The sequence below is a fragment of the Numida meleagris genome, chromosome 1 (assembly GCF_002078875.1).
Source record: "Numida meleagris isolate 19003 breed g44 Domestic line chromosome 1, NumMel1.0, whole genome shotgun sequence".
Lineage (NCBI taxonomy): Eukaryota > Metazoa > Chordata > Aves > Galliformes > Numididae > Numida > Numida meleagris.
In genome coordinates, this window is record NC_034409.1 from 6843419 (window position 1) to 6863199 (window position 19781).

The 19781-nt window shown below is 40.6% G+C and overlaps 1 protein-coding gene across 3 annotated transcripts in view; it reads right to left on the reverse strand.

Moving 5' to 3' along the window:
• BEND7 (BEN domain containing 7) overlaps window positions 1-19781 on the reverse strand; it is a 47210-nt gene that overhangs the window by 8108 nt on the left and 19321 nt on the right. For all 3 annotated transcript variants that reach the window (XM_021384402.1, XM_021384401.1, XM_021384400.1), the window contains 4 exons: window positions 18260-18382; window positions 15523-15788; window positions 10672-10897; window positions 6743-6862 (listed from right to left, as the gene is read on the reverse strand). In XM_021384402.1, coding sequence (XP_021240077.1) covers window positions 6743-6862; window positions 10672-10897; window positions 15523-15788; window positions 18260-18382 — 735 coding nt within the window. The remainder of the gene's footprint in view (window positions 1-6742; window positions 6863-10671; window positions 10898-15522; window positions 15789-18259; window positions 18383-19781) is intronic.

A 19781-nucleotide genomic window follows, 5' to 3' on the forward strand; every position in this document is an offset into this window, starting at 1 on the left:
AAAGAATCATAGAAATACCTGGATTGGAAAAGACCTTCAGCATTATCATGTCCAGTCATCAACATGACCTCCCAAATCTCGACACTAAACCATGTCCCTTATTGCCACAATCATGTGTCTCCTAAATACATCCAGGGATGGGGATTTCATTATGTTTCTGGACAGCTTAGTCCAATGCCTAGCCAACCTCTCTGTGAATAAATTCTTCTTAATTTCCAATAGCAACTTGAGACCATTTCCTCATGTCCTATCAATTGTCCCCCGAGAAAAGAGATCAGCAGCCTCCTCACTGCAACCTCCTTGCAAGTAGTTGTAGAGAGAGGAAGGAAACAAGAAACCCTTGTACTAAACAGCTTTCCTCCCCTGGAAGGTTTAAGTGGAGAGCCCTGACAAGTACATGACATGGACCTGCAAGCTACTCTGATTGTGCCTTGAAGCTTTTTCTGCTTCCTATGAGAAGGTGGTACACCGTGCAGAAAGAAATTAAGTGCTTGGTACAGCTTATTGCAAAAATCTTTAATTTTGGGAAGAACATGGAGCTGAATAAATGAGAAGAAAATCATAGAATCATTAAAGTTGGAAAAGACCACTAAGATCATCTAGTCCAACCATCAACCCATCACCACCATGCCCACTAAATCGTGTCCTTCAATGCCACATCTAAAAGGTTACATGATTCTCTGTCTCCATGTTTATTTGCATCTTGATTGGACTAACAGTGATGAATGAGCAAGAAAGGAGACAGTGTGGTGAAGTGAGCAGCTGAGAAAGAAGAGATAGGATATATCCTACTGCAGTGGCATTCTGAAGCCAGCTTCTTGGTGTGTTATGAAGAAGCACCTGCACCAAGCAGTTCTGAGGCATGGTCCACTCAGCATACAAGAGATGAAAAACAGTAAATGGTCCCGTGGGACTCAAGCTATGAAAATGGAGGAAACAAGATGAAAACGCTGGCAATGGTCTGAAAATCTTCCCTCTATCCGTATCGGAGTTCATGCCAACTATGCTGTCCACTCAAGTGGTAGGTTTTAGCCCTACAGATGAGGTTATCCCTCTACTTTATTGCCCTTTTCACACCTGGCTAAACTTGAGGTTTAAACCCAGGGGAATGAAGTAACAAGTGGAGGCCAGGAAGTACCTGCCTTTCAGATGGTAACGACTCGAGTCTCCAAATTTGCAGAACCAACAGTGATGATGACAAAAGTAACTACCTGGCCATTTTAATCTGGCACAACACTACAATACTGATACGGCACTAAAGAGGAGACCCAGCTCATCACCAATTGTTCCAGCCTTGTCCCTCGTGCCAGCACAAATGTTCATACAGTCACAGAGATCAGAACTGGTAAAAACAGACAGTACAGCCGAATGAATCCTTTTGCCAGTGCCAGAAAGGGAGTGGAAACAAGACAGAAACACTGAGAACCCACTTACTCTTCTCAGTAGCCGTCTGCATTTGTTTTATGAAACTGGATACGTAACCACAGCTTCAAGTCAGTATGACCAGCTAAGCTCCTGCTCACAAACACATGGCAAACACCCTGACCTCCTAACATGGATGTAAACCAGCATCTTCTCAGGTTGCATTCCAAGCAGGAAAGGTTTGCCTTCAACAACCACACCCAGAGACTGCCAGCCAAAATTCAAGTGTCTCGAGCCAGCTTGCAAGACAAGGCAAGCAGGAATAGACCCTGCTGTGGCAATTCTGAGACTCCTTTCTGTCCTCTGCACAGCTAGAGCTCAGTAGCTCTTGCAAAACAATCACAGTCGTATTTCTTTAGAGGTCTTTTTTTTTTCCCAAAAAATTGTTTAGATTCTGATGTACATGTTCATTAAGTGTACACTTGCTGTTTTGCTGCTTGGACTGAAGTACATGTATGCCTAGGGCTGGAAAGTAATTTATTTTTAATATTGCTATCTTTACCTAAGATACTGGCCGCAAAAGCACTGTACCACATCTTGGACTCATATCCTACATCTTTCTTGGTCTTGTATCTATTGCTAAGCGAAAAATCAACATGATCTCCCACAACAGAGAGATATTATATCAAAACCACAAGCCAGGGAAACCAGAAGGATGAAGAGAAATAGACAGCAAACAAAACAAAACAAAAGTCCTCATACAAGGCAATGGAAGCAGCAATTTGAACAAGAATTTGGGAGAAAAGACACATTTCTTGAGTGTAAGCATTTTTTCTCCCTTTGTTCCTACTATTTTACATTGCAACAAGGTAATGTTGATTTTAAACAACAATTCAAGGATGAAATGTCACGGAATGCAATTTATTTAAATTAATTCTGCCTGAAAAGTTTCAGCATGTTTTCCAACAGTGCTATGTTTTCCCTTATTGAGTATGGCAATCAAAAGCTTCCAGGTTAAGCACAATGTAATCACTTTGCATGAACAGCTCTTACCCTCCGTTTCAGGAGCATTAGTCATACAACATCAGCTTTCCTGGCTATGCAATGGACAGACATTACAGCATAATGGCTTACACTCTTCAGAACATAAAAAGGGAGGAAGAACTGACTGTAAGAGATGTGCTGCCCCTGACCTACTGCTTATTAATGGATGAAGAGTTTAGTAATCAAAAGCCTTGGATACTCTGTCTAGCACAGAACGACATGAACAGCAAGTCAGTTCCCTCTGATTTTGCCCTTAGATCTTTATGCTAACGGTCGCCTGTCCCTGCACTGACACTGGCAAGGCCACCAGTCCCCTACCCATATTCTCTCTGTAGGTGGAAAGACCACACAGTGGGAAACACACTGCGTAAATCACAAGGCAATTTGCACAGTAATTCACACTGCTTTCACAGAGGAAATACTACACATGTGGCTTCCTTTGACTTCTTCCCTTCCAGGGCCACTTCCCATGTGATCCCAGAAGCCAAGTGGGCTCAGCTTCTGTGCTGGGAGGAGATAGACCTGGCACTATGAAGCTACGCCCCACTAGGCTGTGCTGCTGGCACAAAATGGGGCCAATAGTCAGGGCTGAAGAATATTATCATACTATTTAATTTTAATTATAACATCTGTTTGTAACATTAACCTCACAGTCTCTTCTCCCCTCTGTGACAGCCAACTTGTGAAATTTTGAACAGACTGAACAAGGCCAATAAAAATTTAATGCTGGTGACAGCTTTATTCTCAGATCTAACAAATAAAAAAAAAAAAAAAAAAAACCTACCCAAGTCTCAGATCTCAGGCAGTAATCTAAAGGAACTGAGAAAAAGCCAAAGCAAAATAAATAAATTAAAAAATAATATTTCCAGCTATGAAAAATACTGTCACTGATTTAGAACTTAAATGAATTTTTATTTGCCTTAGGATAACAACCTTTCAGAATCTACACTGGGGAACTATTTTCTAGAAAGCACAATTTTTAAGTGTTCTTTTTATTAGCTTTCCAAGTAGGGAGCTTTTCTGTCCCTAATTCTAGGACATGAGACAAACATGATAAATAAGGTTGAAGCTGGACAGCATCTATCATCCAGTGATCATGATTTCATTTGATTTGGGAATACTCAAGAGAACATACCCTAAAGAAAGAGGTACATAAAACAGATCCACCACACTCCTTCACTAGAATTCTTTGAAATTATTAATATCACTGAAAGCTAGAGCAGGATTTACGTTATCAGACTGAAATAATGTTTCACAGGATAAAGCAGAGAGGGCTGCTCATGAGTACAGCGTCTTCTTGCGTGGTCTGAAATGAAAAACTAATCAGAGGATGGCCTAAATGGCTCTGGGGAAGGCAAACAGAATGGAAAGCCTGCCTCTTGTCTCTTCTGCTGTTCAAATATAGCACAACTCAGTGGTGACTAAACAGTTGTTTTGTGGATTCTGGGAAATAAAGAGACGAAATTAAACTTTTTTTCAGGTAAAGCATGTGCAACAAAACAAATTAGAAAGAGATTTCAAGTTGGCTTAGAAAGTCTCAGATCAATGTAGCTTAATGCTGGCTCAGATTTGTTCTTTGGACACCTTAGTCCAAATCCCTTAGGGATTTCCAAGGGACTACAAGTATTTAGCTCAGTGGCTGTGATTCCAGTAGTTTTCAGGTTCTCAAAAGCAACATTTTGCCACATGGAGTCAGAGAACATCTTTTCCTCTAAGCAGATCAAACCTCTCTCCATCCCTGCCCTCCTCTCGCATCTTGCCCTCTCTAAGTTACACACAGCTTTGACAATTTTGGAAATCCTTCACAATTAATAGTTAAAATTTGCACAGTTCCCACACAGTCAGGTTTACCCTTGGTTCTGTAGACCTACCTATGCACCTGCTAATGTTGAAAACAAAATATGGGATTGGATGCATCTGTTGTCTTATCAAATCTACGTCTCTCGTATCTCATTTAGCACAAGTACTAAAAAATCTTGTTTCAACAAGATGAAGATGTTATTGCAATCTGTTTGCTCCTCTTTTCTGCTATCTACTGCTTTTCTGCCACAAAGGCTGGGAAAGCGAACATGTGAACACTTCTCATTTGCTTCAGTGCAAGGTCAGGCTGGGTTAGTCTGAGCCATCACTGAATCAGCGTGGCTGAGCCTGCACTGGAAGCAGAGTGCTGGCATGATCAGCTCTGGCGGCTCCCTCACAGAAGGGGGAACCTCCAAGCAGTGGACAGGAGCAACAGTAGCATGTTCAATCACTTCTGCTAGATAAAAAAGAACACGTCTGCCTGTGTCCAAACGGCAGAAAGAAAACAGTGCACTTCAGGGAATAGTCAGTAAACTGAACATCAGAAAAAAAAATAGAGCTTTTCCAGCAATCCAGTTACCATGTACTTCTTTTAGTAAATAAGGTAAGTTTCTGCTAGGTACATTTCTGTTTTCTACTCATTCCCGTAATGGTTGATGTGTTAGCTTCCCTCTGCAGAGATTGGAGTTTCACTAAATTCAGCTTATTTATTTTTCTTCATAGTCGTGCTAACTTGGAGACAATAACCTCTAAGTAGATGTCCCCATCCCAGGAAAGGACCAGAGATGGAAGCACTATTTAAAAGGTAAAAGCAGAACTCCACTGTCATTTTAATTCATATCCAGCAGAGGCACCAAGAAGAGCAAATAAATAAAAAGAATGAAAGAAAATAAAAATCTAAACAAAATTCGGTCAGTCCTCTTTCCTGAGGGTCTTCTGCAGACAACCCAAAGACCCTCTATTTCCCACATCCCACACTGCACCCTTCACCTGTCAGAGCCTACCACTGTGCTTCCATCCTTCTGCCCAGCCAGCCTTTGGAAAGGGCAGAAAGCAGTCATGTTGTACAACATCACTAATCTGACACTGTCTTTAACAAGATTATCTTGTGTCCCTCTCTTCTCCCTCCCACAGCATGCACAGGAAACCCTTGTTAAAGCTAGCGGTGGTTTGCTGCTCTACTCAGGGAAGCTTGTGCTACTGAATAATCTGCATTTCCTTCCCAGTCCCGTGTCATTTCTGAAAATGCCGACTCTCTGACACATGGAGCTGGAGAGAAACATTCTTCTGTTTTCCTGCAGTCTAGCTCACCTCTCTGGAGCCAGGGGAACCTCTGGCATCCCCTGCTTAGCCACTGGGTTTTCCATTCCTTAAGCTCACGGATGCTAACAGGTGTCAGATGCTCCAAAGGAGAGATGGGCAGGAAATATGACCACAGGAGAGCCTTAAGAAACACTAGAAGGGCAAAGTGATCTAGTGCCTGATTTAGTAGTTGGCAACCCTGCCCAGGGCAGAGGGACTGGAACTAGATGATCTCTGTGGTACCCTCCAACCCAAGCCATTCTATGATTCTATGAAAAGTAAGCAAAGCTAAAGAAAGTTCTTTGTAGGATAGGAGGCTTGAAGATGAGAAGGAGGCTAGTTAAGGCTTATAAAGTAATTACACATCCATTAATCAAGTGATACTGCTTTCAGATTTCTATGAACTCTACAGGGGATTTAGAGACTGCACACTGCTGTTTGTCAACTCAACTGAGAGCTCACGGGCAAAGTGCTGGAACTGCATCACTTTGTGCCTTCACTGCTGAGCTAACTGTGCTGGGCTAGTCCCAGAATCAAGCATGTATGCTGTCCTACAAAGCTGAGTAACTTTGCTGCAAATCCATACTGAAATCACTTGTTACTCACTGCTGGCCAGCTCACTCCTATGCTTTGGTAGGTCCTCACAAGCACAATCAGTGTGGGTTGTTCTTTTTTTTGCTACAGTTATGTCCATTCCTTCACACGGAATGTGAGAAAACTCATCTTCCAGATATACATAGTGTGGAGGGAAAGGTAATTTAGGCTGTGTCCTAACAGTACAGTAAGCGACTTTTCAGGCCAAATAACACAGAACTTTAAAGCTTCTCCCTGCAACCTGGCTGGATCAGCTAGTTTACAACTCAGATTCCACAGAACACTAGGAAGAATGCTCTTAACTTTTAGGCTGCCCTGAGAATCAGGCATTGAACTCGATAACCTTCATGGGTCCCTTCCACCGCAGGATATTCTATGATTCTAAGAAGTTTTTGGTTGCTAATGGACAGAGGTTGGAGACAACGTTTGAGAAAGACTCTAAGCTAACTGGGCTGCAAAAACAGCTCCTCAGCTTGTTACCCTGTACTTTACACAGAAACCTGCTAAAATTGAGAGATCAGATTCATAGAGTGAACACGTACAACAACTACATTCAACAAGAAAAACAACTCTGCGGACAGAAAGGCTGTAAGATTTTAATTTTACTCTCACAAGTTTTTCCTCCTATTTTTATACATACCTGAGCCTCTTTTTAACCGTCTTCTTGCCAGTTTAATTTGATCCTGAAGAATCTGGACCCAGTCCCTAGGACCAGGAAGTTTATCCACATGGTTAGCAGTGCAGTATCTTTCTGTGAAGACTGAAATAAAAAGACACCATCTTTTTTAAAAGTGCCACCACAACTAAAAATGGAGGCTGAAGAGGATTACAAAGAAAATGTATCAAATTATCAAGCCAACAACAAAAAAAAATTAAATGGCCAAATCTGGTCAAACTCAGCGTTTCACAGTTTTATCATTCAGAAGCCATTTGTGTGTATAAATATCAAAGTTATTACTTTAGAAAGCCTATCCTAAAGAAACAGTCTATGCCATCCATCTGATATCTACGAATTTGACACAAAAATACCACAAAAAACAACACTGTACTTTGAACTGAGTCTCCAGATGTGGTAGGCACTTCTAATTGCTGCTTTCCATATGGTATAAGTAGAGAACTGAACATCTGGTCACTTGGTGGCCTCTCAGTCTCGTTTCTAAGTCTGCAAGCAAACTGATGGAAGACACAAATCTCACCACCGCAGAAATCTCTGCAGTTGTTCTCAGACCACCAAACTAGATGGAATAGCATTTTTATACAGCTACTAAAAGACTTTCTTGAGAAAAATACTGTTCATCATACAACTGAGAGGTGTGTGAAAAGTCAACAAGAGCAAAAATACAAAGAATGTTATTACTGCAAGTATTGCTATTGTAGACTTGGTCGTGGATCTCAGAGCAACTGTCTACTATGACCAGCAGATAAAGAAAGAAAACTGGTTCCAGCTGAAGGAATTTGTCATCCTTGGGAGTAAATGTTGCACAAATGGGATGAGGGAACACGTAACAAAAGTTGACCGTTTTGCTATTTTTGTACACAGACTTTTGACACAGTGCTGGCTGGCAATTACCAAGGAGTCCCAAGTAATTGCACTCTCCAAATTCTTTTCACATTAACAATTTGACAAAATCATTGCACAAAAAGCATTAACAATACTTCCTCTGCAGTCTGTTCAGCAAAGATGAAGGATCAGCTCAGGAGCTCAGAGAAGTCAGTATAGCCCCACATGTTGCCAGCATTCAATCTCAGAGGCTCTTTGAAGGCAGAAATAATCTTTCCCTTCTGAGTCCATGTGGTCCCTAACACAATGGGAGCCTGACTGATGTCCTAAGACTCGTACTTCAAACATGTTACAGCAGCTTGTGTTTGTGACCAGGGCCTGAGGGTCATCCTGTGACAACAAGCAGTAGCCAGGTTATCTGCTGCATGTGCCCAAGGTGGAATAATGACTTTGCTTGCCATAGTCTGCATGGAAAACTAAATCACAGCAGCCGCCTCGGGGAGCCTGTACATTGCCTTGCTAGCTCTTCTCTTTAATGAAATTCAGAATAGCTTTGATTGCTCGATGTGTGGTTATGAAAGCACGAAGACAGAAAAAAAATAAGTGGGAATGTAGTCGGAAGAAGGCAGAAGTGGGACCTCATCGTTCCAGTTCATCTGAGCCGTACTGTGGTAACCACCCATGCCATAAATCAGATCAAATCCCCAGCAGATCTGAAGACAGCTCACTGTCTTCTGCAGGAATGGGCCTTCATGCGGGGCTGGATTTCTTGTCAAGAACATAATGAAAAAACAACTACTTCTCATCTCTCTTCTTCTCTCTCTCCCCACTCCTCTGAGTCGTAAGTGAAAACTGATGCAGCTCACAAGAGCAACTGATTGTTCAGGAGAAACGCTGCAACTGATTCAACAAGTGCCACTGAATATACAAAGTCAGAAAGAAGAATTTCTCCCTGGCTAATCTTCCTGTTGCAGCAGTATTAAACTACTTGTAAAGATGGTAGTTAAAATGTTTTCAAACAAGGAGAATTTTCAAGCCAGCAGTCCCTGCTTTAAGTTCTCTGCTCGTTGCTGTCATGAATGTAGCATTTTCTCCACTTTTGTATCTTTGTCATGGGGAAGGACTAAAGTGCCACTAAAGGGTATCTTGAACACGTGGCAGAGGAGCGTCCTAATGAAATAATGCAAACAACATGTTGTTGTTCTCATGGAGATTTCATACTGACTCAGTCATTTCTTGGAACAAATGAAACCACAGTGTCCGATAGCCCAAGGAAAAAGGGTGCTATTGGAGCCAGGCTGAGTAAAGATCCACAGTACTTCAGCCCTTGCCATTGTGTTCCTTCACAGCTTTTAGGAACGGGCTCCCCTATCAAGAATCATGAACTAGAGTTTGGGCAATACTGTAAACACCAATGCTGTTATTACAGTGGTACCCAGCAGTACCATCACAGACAAATTTTATCTGTTGAAACTATAACTCCTCCCTTTCTTCCCCACTGTCACCAAGGGAAGAGATTGAACCAGACTTCAGAATTTGCTCTGGAATACGAACTTAGCTACTGAGCAACACTGTTCTCTACAGTGGGTGATGACTGCTCTTTGAATAGTACTACTGCATCCACTGAAAAACAATTCTTTACCACAGTGCTGGTCCAAGTAGAGGGTTTTTTTAAAAATAATTTTCAATTCATTTTTCTTCCACTTATTTATTAAAGCTTTTAGGGAAGAACAAGGTACAGACAAAGGGAATTCAACTTCAGATCTTCACAGATGACTGAGCTTGAGGAAAAAAAGGTAGCGTATCATGACTATGACACAGACACTTCATTAAAGATTCTCATGGGTTGATAGGGACCTCTGGAGGTCTCCATGTCCAACAGACAACTAGATCATGATGCTCTGGACCATGTCCAGTGAAATTCTGAACACCTTCAGGAATGGAGATCCTGCATCCCCTTCAAGCTACCATTCCACTGTTTGATTACCCTCATGTTGAAAAAGCACTATCTTCCCAGAGCCTTCACTTCTCCAGGCTGAAGAACCCCAACTCTCTCAGCCTGTCTTCCTGGGGAGGTGCTCCAGCCCTCTGATCATCTTCATGGCCCTCTGCTGGACCCGCTCCAATAAATCCATGTCCTTCTTGTGTTGGGGGCTCCAGAACTGGATGCAGTACTCCAGATGGGGTCTCACGAGAGCAGAGTAGAGGGGCAGAATCACCTCCCTCGACCTGCTGGTCACACTTCTCTTGATGGAACCCAGGATACAGTTGGCCTGCTGGGCTGCAAGTGCGCATTGCCAGCTCATGTTGAGTCTTTTATCAATGGACCCCCACAAATCCTCCTCAGGGCTGCTCTCAAGCCAGCCTGTATTTGCTCTGCTTTGCAATGCAGCCTGTCTTTTTATAGCTTGTAAATTTTTTTTCTGCCATATGAGATTTCAAAACTGCAGGACACAATACAGAATCTCTCATGTAATGCTAGCTCTTCATACATTGTGATCACAGTGTTTGATGGTAGATGTGTTATTCTGGAACCTGGAAAGTAGTGGTCGCTAACAAAAAACACCCAACATAAGAAACACCCAACTAAGAAACTTGTTTCCACAAAAGGTGAACCACCACAGTTCTTATGAGCATCAAACTCATCCCTCGGTCCCAGAATAATCTTCCACCATCTCTCCTCCATTCAGCCACCAACTACTGAACTATTTACAGAGCAGACACAGTCAGATACACAGCAAGCCTCAGAATTTTGATTAAAGAGGAACAGTTACGATGTCATTATGTTTTCAAGATTTCTTTGTGCCTCTGATATCCAGAAAAAAAAAAACTTAAAAGAACATTGAGATTCTAACCTTAGAGCCTGACTTCAGAAACCGGAATCATTGGCTTAAACTTAATACAAGCTGTCCCTGTAGAATCTATTTTTAACAAGTGAATGAAAGAGAATAAAAATAAGACTGCATATTTTAATAGACCTAATGCACGTCAGAAATTCTAATCCCTTTACATTCTCCTTAGCTGAGAATATGTTCTAGTTACACATACGAAAGAAAGTAGAAACATACCTTTTATTGCACCCACAATATTTTGGTCTAGTCCTTTCCGGTTGTCATTGAGCCCTCTTTTCCTTTTGCCATTTGGTAAAGAGTTAGCCAAAGTCTGGTCATCAAAAAATGCACAAACCAGCTTCCTAAATAGCAGACTTCCTGAGCGAGTATAGTTTGATAATATAGAGTCCAGCTGAGATTTCGGCATGAAAACATCAAAGCCTTCTGCAAGTTGCACTTCTGGCTACCAAAAGAACACAAATGTTTTAATTAAAATGGCATTCAAACACACTGTTTTACTTCAATCATGCATCTGGTGAGATTTCTCAATCACTTAAATAATCAAACCATAATTTTTTTTCCAGCTATTCAATACCACAGCAGCCTACTTCATTGAAATCAAACTCCATCAGTGAATAAGAACTTCAAAAGGCAAATCAAATAATCATACTTATGTCTAGCCACTGTAATAGTTAACAACCGCTGACATATTTCAAGGCATACAGCTAACAAAAAGCAAAGAGACACCTTTCAGTATTGGATAATAATTACAAACCAGGTGATTGTCCTAGAGCAATATTCCTACACAAAGCTTTTGGGACATTCATCAAATCATTTTATGGACCTGCTTCCTTGGCAAATGATGCTGATTAGCACGCTGTGGGGCAGCCAGGTATTTGCAGGAAGGACAACTGCAGGGCCAACAGCTCCATTCCATGCAACTTCCCAAGAGGGCTTTCAGTGCAAATATCGTCTATATTAAATGAAGTGGAGGATGACTTGGAGGTTGTCTCTTCGCCAGGGCTTGCTGATCAGCCACTTTTCCCTTGGTTTCACATCTCCAAAATGCATCCTCAGAACAGGATGATGTTACACACGTGGCTTATTTCAGCACAAAAAATCTCAGTGGCAAATCACTTCCAGAAAGGGATATGGAGGGGCAGAAGAGGGGAAAAAATCATCTTGTATTTCATGAGACTTGTCTCAAGTGGACCATGGGCTAAAGCAGACAAAGGCCTTCAAAGAAGTCCATTTTCTGAGAGTTTTTTTTGCTGCCCCTGTCTGTACAAATCAGAAATTACACAAACAGATTTACAGCATTTTCTTCTTTTTCCTACGACGACCACCACCACAAAATGTTTACACAACACATCTGCATGGAATAACTATTTATATAGCTTAAAGATGTATCAAGAAAAGACTTTATTTTTTAAGATATTATCTGGAAGTTGGAAAGGGGTAAAAAAAAAATCTGAGAAAGTAACATTACAGCCTCATTCCTACTAACTTGCTCATTTTTTTTTCTTCCTTGTATGAAAATACATTCACCAGTGATGCTGCATTTTTGAAAATGTTTACAGAGCAAGAGCAAATGCCAGCCTACATCAAATCACCTGTAAATTTATTGAGTCTGGCTGGAGAAAAGGGCTGCCAACTGCAGAAGGATTTGGCTGCATAACTCTTTTCCCATGGATTTTTAAAATCAATATCAAGAGAATTACAGCAAGAAGTATTTTCAAAGCATGCACTATCGCTGAACATGTTTGCTTACTGGGTGACGTGCACACAAGAAGTGAAGACCACGATGCTTTTGGAACCCAGAATGAAGATTCTTAAAACATGCAGATAGTAATAAAAAAAATAATAATCTGAAAAACACATTTTCTTCAGTTTCTTCTGGATAGAAAGTTATTTTTTACCTTGAGAACTGTGAAAATGCTGGATCCAGCGAAACAGTCACAGTTACTCTATTTGACATTTGACAATCTCCTGATGTAGGTGGGTTTTTAATATTTTACTTCTGGTGACAGCAAGATCTTCAAATGTAAATAAATGTGGGCCAAATGTACTATTCGGGAAAAATTCTACTTCATGTTAATCAAAAAACAGAATGTAGCTGTCATGGTGTTGAAAGTATCCTACCCTATTTTGCTTCTTGGGTCTTGTGATGGTAATCTAAGATGACCTCAATGATACCAGCAGGCTAGGACAGACAAGTCATTCTCATTAACACAGCTGTAAAATGTAGCTGGAACCTCACCTGTGCATCAGCATGGAGAAGCCGATATTATTTCAGTTTTGAATTCCTCATGTTAAATATTTCAATCAATTTCTATATTAGTTGATAGAAAAATACTGATTTATACTTGCTTTCCTTTAGCTGAAAATTATTCTTCCATCAAAGACGATCAGCACCTAATTGAACTTTATGATCAATTTGAATGTGATTTCTCAAAAGGAAAAGCATTTGTTAACAGGTAATGATCCTGGCATAAGGAACTGGTGAATAAACTACTCCTTTACAACAAAATAAATAAGACCTGAATGCCAAAGTCTTGTGCTGTGCTAAAATTAACAGTGAATTAATCCTAAACATTTCAGTAGGCTGCACTGCTTAGATTAGAAATGATTAGATTATAAATGAAACGTTACAACAGTAGAACACAGGAAGGTTTAACTAAGGGTAACAGATCATTACATTTAAAAAGTGGGTTATCTGACCCAAGGCTCAGATTAAGAGTTGGCCTCACTGAGCTGAACAAAGGCTTTTTCCATGTCCATAAGCAGCAATATTTCATCTTAGCAAATCTGAGCTAATTGCATTGGTTTTGGTTATGTAGCTCTAATTTTATATAAATGAAACCGAGATCTTCAGTTGAGGTGTCAGTGGCAAGTTGAATCTAAGTCAGCAGCGTGCCCTGGAGCCAAAAGGGCAAACTGTACCCTAGGATGCATCAGGCCCAGTACTGTCACTGGGCAAGGGAAGGGACTGTCCCGCTCTGCTCTGCGCTGTGCAGCTTCACCTCCAGCACTGGGTGGGCTACAAGGATGGTGATGGGTCTAGAGGACAAGATGCATAAGGAGTGGCTGAGGACTCTTGGTTTGTTCAGCCCAAAGAAGAGGAGACAGAAGGGAGGTCTCATGGGGCAGCGCTGAGCTCTGCTCTCTGTGACAGCGACAGGGCCCGAGGGAACGGCATGGAGCTGTGTCAGGGGAGGGGCAGGGGGTGCTAGGGAAAGGGTCTGCACCAGAGGGCCCTGGGCACGGAACAGGCTGCCCAGCGCAGTGGGCACAGCCCTGAGCTGCCTGAGTTCAAGGAGCATTCGGACAACGGTCTCAGATACAGGGTTTGGATTTGGGGTGGTCTGTGGGGAGCCAGGAGTTGGGACTCCATGATACTTCAAACTCATGATCCCTCCCAGCTCAGATTATTCCACGATCTTAAAGTTCAATAAACACTGGGAAAACAACAGTGGCAGCAGTACTGCATTTGAGCCACGACTCATGCTCATACTGTAAAGAGAATGTTAAATTACAGTGCTATGCAAAACACCTTCCAGTTTCCTTAGGCACTCAGACATGCTGGTAGTGAGCACACTAGAGATGCTTACGACTAAACAGAAAAAGATAATACTACCATCCGTGCTGAAAGAAATGACTTTATTTAGCTTTCTCAAAATGTTTAAGGTCACATTTTATTTTCACTGTTAAATATATCTCTTTTCAGAACTCAACGGTTTTGTTTCCAAAGGCAAAACAAAATCAGTTTGTTTGTCCTGGAGTTCTGCAGCTCTATTCAAACAACTGCAGTGGCAAACGCGGTCCAAAGCATGGGAGGGCAGATGAAGATCTGATTTATGAACCACATGTTTTCCGTTCGTTCTTAAGTTCAAACTGGCATCTACAAAGGATTGTGTCCAGCAACGAAACACATCCATAATGTCAAATTAAATTCCATTGCAAGCACAAAGCTAAAGCACTGTTTTCAAAACTGTGTTTCAAGCTGAATAGAGTGCCACAAGCAAAGAGAAATTGTAAGCAGGAAAAACGCGTTGGAGATAAATGACTGGCCTCACCCCAAAACATTCCCTCAAACATCAGTAAGTGTCATTCTACTAAAGGACCTCTGAGAAACCAGGAGAAAGCATGGAACTAGTTACTTCGTATCACTACAGAGACTCTATGGCATGAGACTGCAACCTAATTAGTGGTGCGGTTTGCATCTGTATAACTGCATTATCACCACTGCTCTTTTATATTAGTAGTTCCCACTTTCAGAAAGGTAGAACATTATCTGCAGCGTTGTTTTCATTTACGCTTATTGATACTGAATTTAATTATGCTTTTCTATCTCACAGTATTTCCAAAATTGGAAATTACCTTCTCAAAATTAAAAATGTATTAGAGAAATTAATGAGCAGTTTGCTTGTCAGTGAACTATTAGACAACATGTGTTTGGTCATCACACAAAGCCAATCAGCCACCAAATACATGAAGTTTCTACCACATACATGTTATGCCAATCAAGAAGGCAGCCTTAGTGCAATTTTACATGAGACAGGTACATGTTTTAAGAGCAAGACATTTTGGCTCCTTTAGGTATAGCGAAATAATCAACAGTGCCAAGGCACTTATCTAGCAACTGCAATGATGAAGACAAAAGGACCCAGTCCAGCAGAGTCAGGTATGAGCTTTATGGATGTGAGAAGACCTCTGCAGCCAGCAGAACCAGCCAGTCATAAAATCAAGCGCACGACTACATCCTGGTGGGATAAAGGCATATAAGTGAACTACTTGAATTAAACAATAAACGACAGAGTTTTGGAATTGTTTATACATGCAGTACTTTCCTGACCTCATGGTGGCTCTTGGGACCAGGAAAGAAGAACAAATTTCCACTGCAAGCTCAGGCAACGGGGAGCCTTGAATTCAAGACTGAACTTCAGGTTCGTGAACGTTGGAAAACAAAAAAAACTTATCCGAACTGCAGCCTCTGTCTGCGTTCAAATCTACCCGAGTTTTCCTTGTTTATTTTCCCAGATCAGTGCTTTAAAAACCTGTGATTCAATGTAATGAAATAGAACTTACGTCGGATGAAGCTGATTCAAGGATAATTCCAAATCCTGAAAGAGGGGTTTCTACGTTTAGAGGAGGTTCAACTGCTTGCAGACTTGAACTTTCAGAGTTTGCTGACAGCTTCTTATCATTCTCAGCAGCACAGGTTTTCTTACTGACAGTAATCGGTTCAACAGTTTTGAGGGGTAGTTTTTTCTTTTTATTTCTCTTCCTTGATATTGTCGACTTTTGCGCACAAATCAGAGGAACGGGAGGTTGTTGTCTGTTTTGAGTCCCAACTGAATGAGGAAAGAAGTAATGAATGAAATTTATAGACAAAGAAACATGTATACCCAACACAGACACACCATTAAACGACAGGCATACTGAACTCATCTTCTGGATAAATGGTGTAGTTTTCAGTGCTGTTTGTGCATGTGGAACAGTTACATTTTATCTCCTTTGCATAATTTTCCAGTCTGTACAATGGAGATAATGACACCGAGCTCCACTATGAGGTATCTAAAGATGTATTGATGAATAGTATTTTAGGAAAATTAGAAATATATGGCTCTTCTTCCTGGTGACCACTGGATGGTTAGTGGCAGGAGGGACTTAAGCAATGATTAATTTGTATGCTCTCTTGAATGACTGAGAATCTCACTGTCTTTGAGCATCTTTTCTTGATAAAACAGCACAAGTGCTAATGCAATTCCAGTTATTTTTCTGAGCGTAGTCACCAAGTTAATTAGCTCAGCAAGAACATTTCAAGTATTATTATGTCAAGAATGAGTGAAAACACTATTCAATAGATTAATTTTTAGGAAAAAAAAGTAACCCAAAGTTATATCTGTTTCTTTTTTCCCCTCATACACAGAAACTGACAGTTTGTGTCTTACATTTGAAACCTAAGAGATCATATTTCATATTTATCAACGTTTCGCATTTTCCAGTATCCACTATCCACAGTCATTTGTATAAAATAAGGCACCAGTCCCGAACCCATACCAACGTGGCAGAATGCTATGCAGACACAATGACTTGTCTGCATGGATCAGTTAATAAGATCAAAGGCAAAATGAAAAAGAAATCCAAAGCGCTATACATCTTTGTTTTACCACATACAAATCCATTCCAAGCTGCAAGTGAAATACAAATGGTCCTCATCTGCAAAGACTGGGGGAAAAGGAAACCTTATTATGCTGTTTATTAAATGATTTCTGGGGTACTTCATTTCCGATAAGAACTTACAGTGCTGTAATCTTTCTGTAATCTTTCATTTAGCATTTGGACAGAAGGCTGCCTGAATACCAAAAGAAGTTACTGCACCTTCACATACATGTTTACATTTTTATTTTTTTTTTCTATTAGCAACAAAAAAGACCAAACATTTTCTACGTGAAATATGAACTATACCTTGGCCTTTTAATTAAGAGATTCACAAACTGTTTGTATGGTAGATACATAATAAATAAGAACTGTTCTTGCTATCGAGGAACCAGCTCTTCAGGCATAAACTCCAGTCTGTACCTCTCACTCACAAATCATTTTTAATCAAGCACATAATATCACTTCCATCAGTGCAACTGTGCAAAGAATCCTCTGCCCCAGCCAGGACTGTAAAACTGGGCCTTCACGTCCTTTTTTTTGTAAATTGATGACTTTTTGAAAAGCATTTCCAGTTGTATCAACAGATATTACAAAATCCTTCTTGTAGCTCACTAAGGTAAGCTCTTCACTCCACCCATATTTGTGTAATTACTCCACACTCCCTTTTCTTACAGAGCTGGTACTGTACAGCTGCTGTAAGAGAAAAGCTCCACTCCCCATTATTACAATGGATGCGGAACTTGGCTGACAAAACCTCCAATGTATCTAATTCCTCATTAGTATCTAGGCTAATTTTTATGAAGCACAGAGGTTGCAGCTTCATCGCAGCCTACAATGAACTACCTAATTCCCAGCTGCCACGGTCTCATTGTCTTAGAATCACAGAGTCACCAAGGTTGGAAAAGACTTCTGCAATCATCTAGTCCAACCATCCATCCACCACCAGTATCTCCCCACTAAACCACGTACCTTAGTACAACATCTAAACATTTCTTGAACACCTGATTCTAATGCTCTTCTGGCCCTGCACAGCTCCTAACCTAGCAGAAACCTAGCCCCCAAAGTGTTCCCCAACTAACAGATTTTTGCTAGTTCCATTGGAAGCTGAACATAGCTTAACAGAGGAGCTAGTAAGCCAGCCTGAAGAATGGGAGAGCCCGCAACATACAGCAGCTAGCTCAGTTTAGGCTATCATGGAGCTGGAACTTGAAAGATCTTTGAATGAAACGTTATACAATAACCTTAAGTAGCCTCCCAAATTTGTTTTTGTTTTGTTTTCCCTAATGTTAGTGAACTAGGTGGTGACAGGTAAATTAGCACCTTGCATCTCTGAACAAATACACACAAACTGGGGGTAGTTATGGCACCTAAGCCTACCAGGCCTACCATTCAGCTCCCATTACTAGAGCATCTAGCCAGATTATTTTTTTCAAATTTAGCCTCAAAAGATTCTTACAAGTTAATGTCCCTTGTTACAAGTAGATCTGGCCCCGAGAAGTAAAAATCACATTTCCACAGAGCCAGTGAAAATTGAACAACATGTCAGTAAAGCAGGAAACATTTCAGGTTTTGCTGAGTCTCTAGGCAGACTTGTTTCTACCAGACCATTTCTCCTAACAGAGATGCTAGTCAGAGACACGCATGGGACTGGTCATTGTACCTGCTTGAATCTGCATCAGTTTCCTCATGGTCTTGAGCTCCTGAAGAATAGCCTGTAGAGTTGACTGGCAATTACATGTACAGCAGTTTGGTCCAACTGATGAATTCACCATTGGGATTTCTCCTGAAAGAGAAAGGAAAGAAAAAGAGGAGAGATAACATAATCCACACAAAAAAAGTAAAAATAAAAACAAAAATGACCCACAAGCATTTGAAACTTATCAACACACTTGATCATGAAATTAGATCCAAAGCAAAAAAGAAAATAATTTTCTATGTGGTCCTTTAAGAGGAAGAGGCTGCTAGGCTTTATCCAATTGCTAGTATGTGCAATTATATACAGTAGGGGATGGCTCAGAGCCTGAATACAATGCACTCTTCACAGCAGGGCTCTCTATTGTCACGCTAGTTCATCCTGAATAACAATAGCACCAAACCTCATTATAAACATACTCACTTTATCACACACAAAAAAGCCCATCTCTCAGAACAGTCCTACAAAGAATGAAGACAGGCTGCGTAATAAAGGTTTATACTGCACATTAAATGAGGGCCTTAGAATTTTTAAACTGCTTGAATGCTACATGTGACTCTTTACCACATGAAGAATTGAGAATGAAAATAAAATCCTCTATTCAGAAAAAAAAAAAAAAAAAAAGAAAAAGAAAATAAAAAAGCAGACTAGAAATGAACTACCAGCAAGGAAATCTTTCAGATTATCTCCTCTGTCACTAGTGCAGAATTGTTTCTAATGGCATGTTTTCCAATACTGCATCCTACAAGATGGGTTTTCTGTAGTTTCTCTTTGATGATTCACATAGTAGTTGAACAGATTCTCCTTTTCTAGTAGTTCTTACTAGTGTTTAACTGAATTTGCACAGTTCTCTCTCTTTGCAGTGGTATTATTATATTATGTGCTATTATGACTTGCCTTCCAGATGTTTTGCACTGTCGGTCCTGAATTAGGACAGGCTGTAACAGCTCAAAGTTTCAAGCTTTACCTGAACAGTTGTATTCCGTGCTTTAGTTTAAAATAACAGTATCCCTGGCTTTAATATTGCAATCAATCAATCAATCCAAAACTTAACAAAATTCCTAGCAGTACCTGCTTGAAACCGACACCAGATGGAATGTAGCTCCCTGCATTTCAGAATGTGCTTAGTGTCATTTAAATTGATGGCTGTTTTACTGCTCATCAAAGCATGCAAGAGGAAGGATGATCACTTTATGAAGATATATACAAATGGATGGGACAAAAATCATCTCACTTGGTGCCACACGTGGTGGACTTCAGAGAGTGTATTTCCCTTTTTCTTCCATATCCTGACAGTTATCAGGCGCCCTTTAATCATTTCTTAGCTAAAGTGAACATAAGCAACTCATTTAATCTTTGCTTATAAAACCTTCCATTTTTCATTATTACTTTTGCTTTCCTCTGAAGCCAAACCAGTTATTAATACCTTTTTAGGTTTGGTTTGCATTTTTTTTTTCCTCCATCAGAGCTCCACTGATGTCAGACCTGC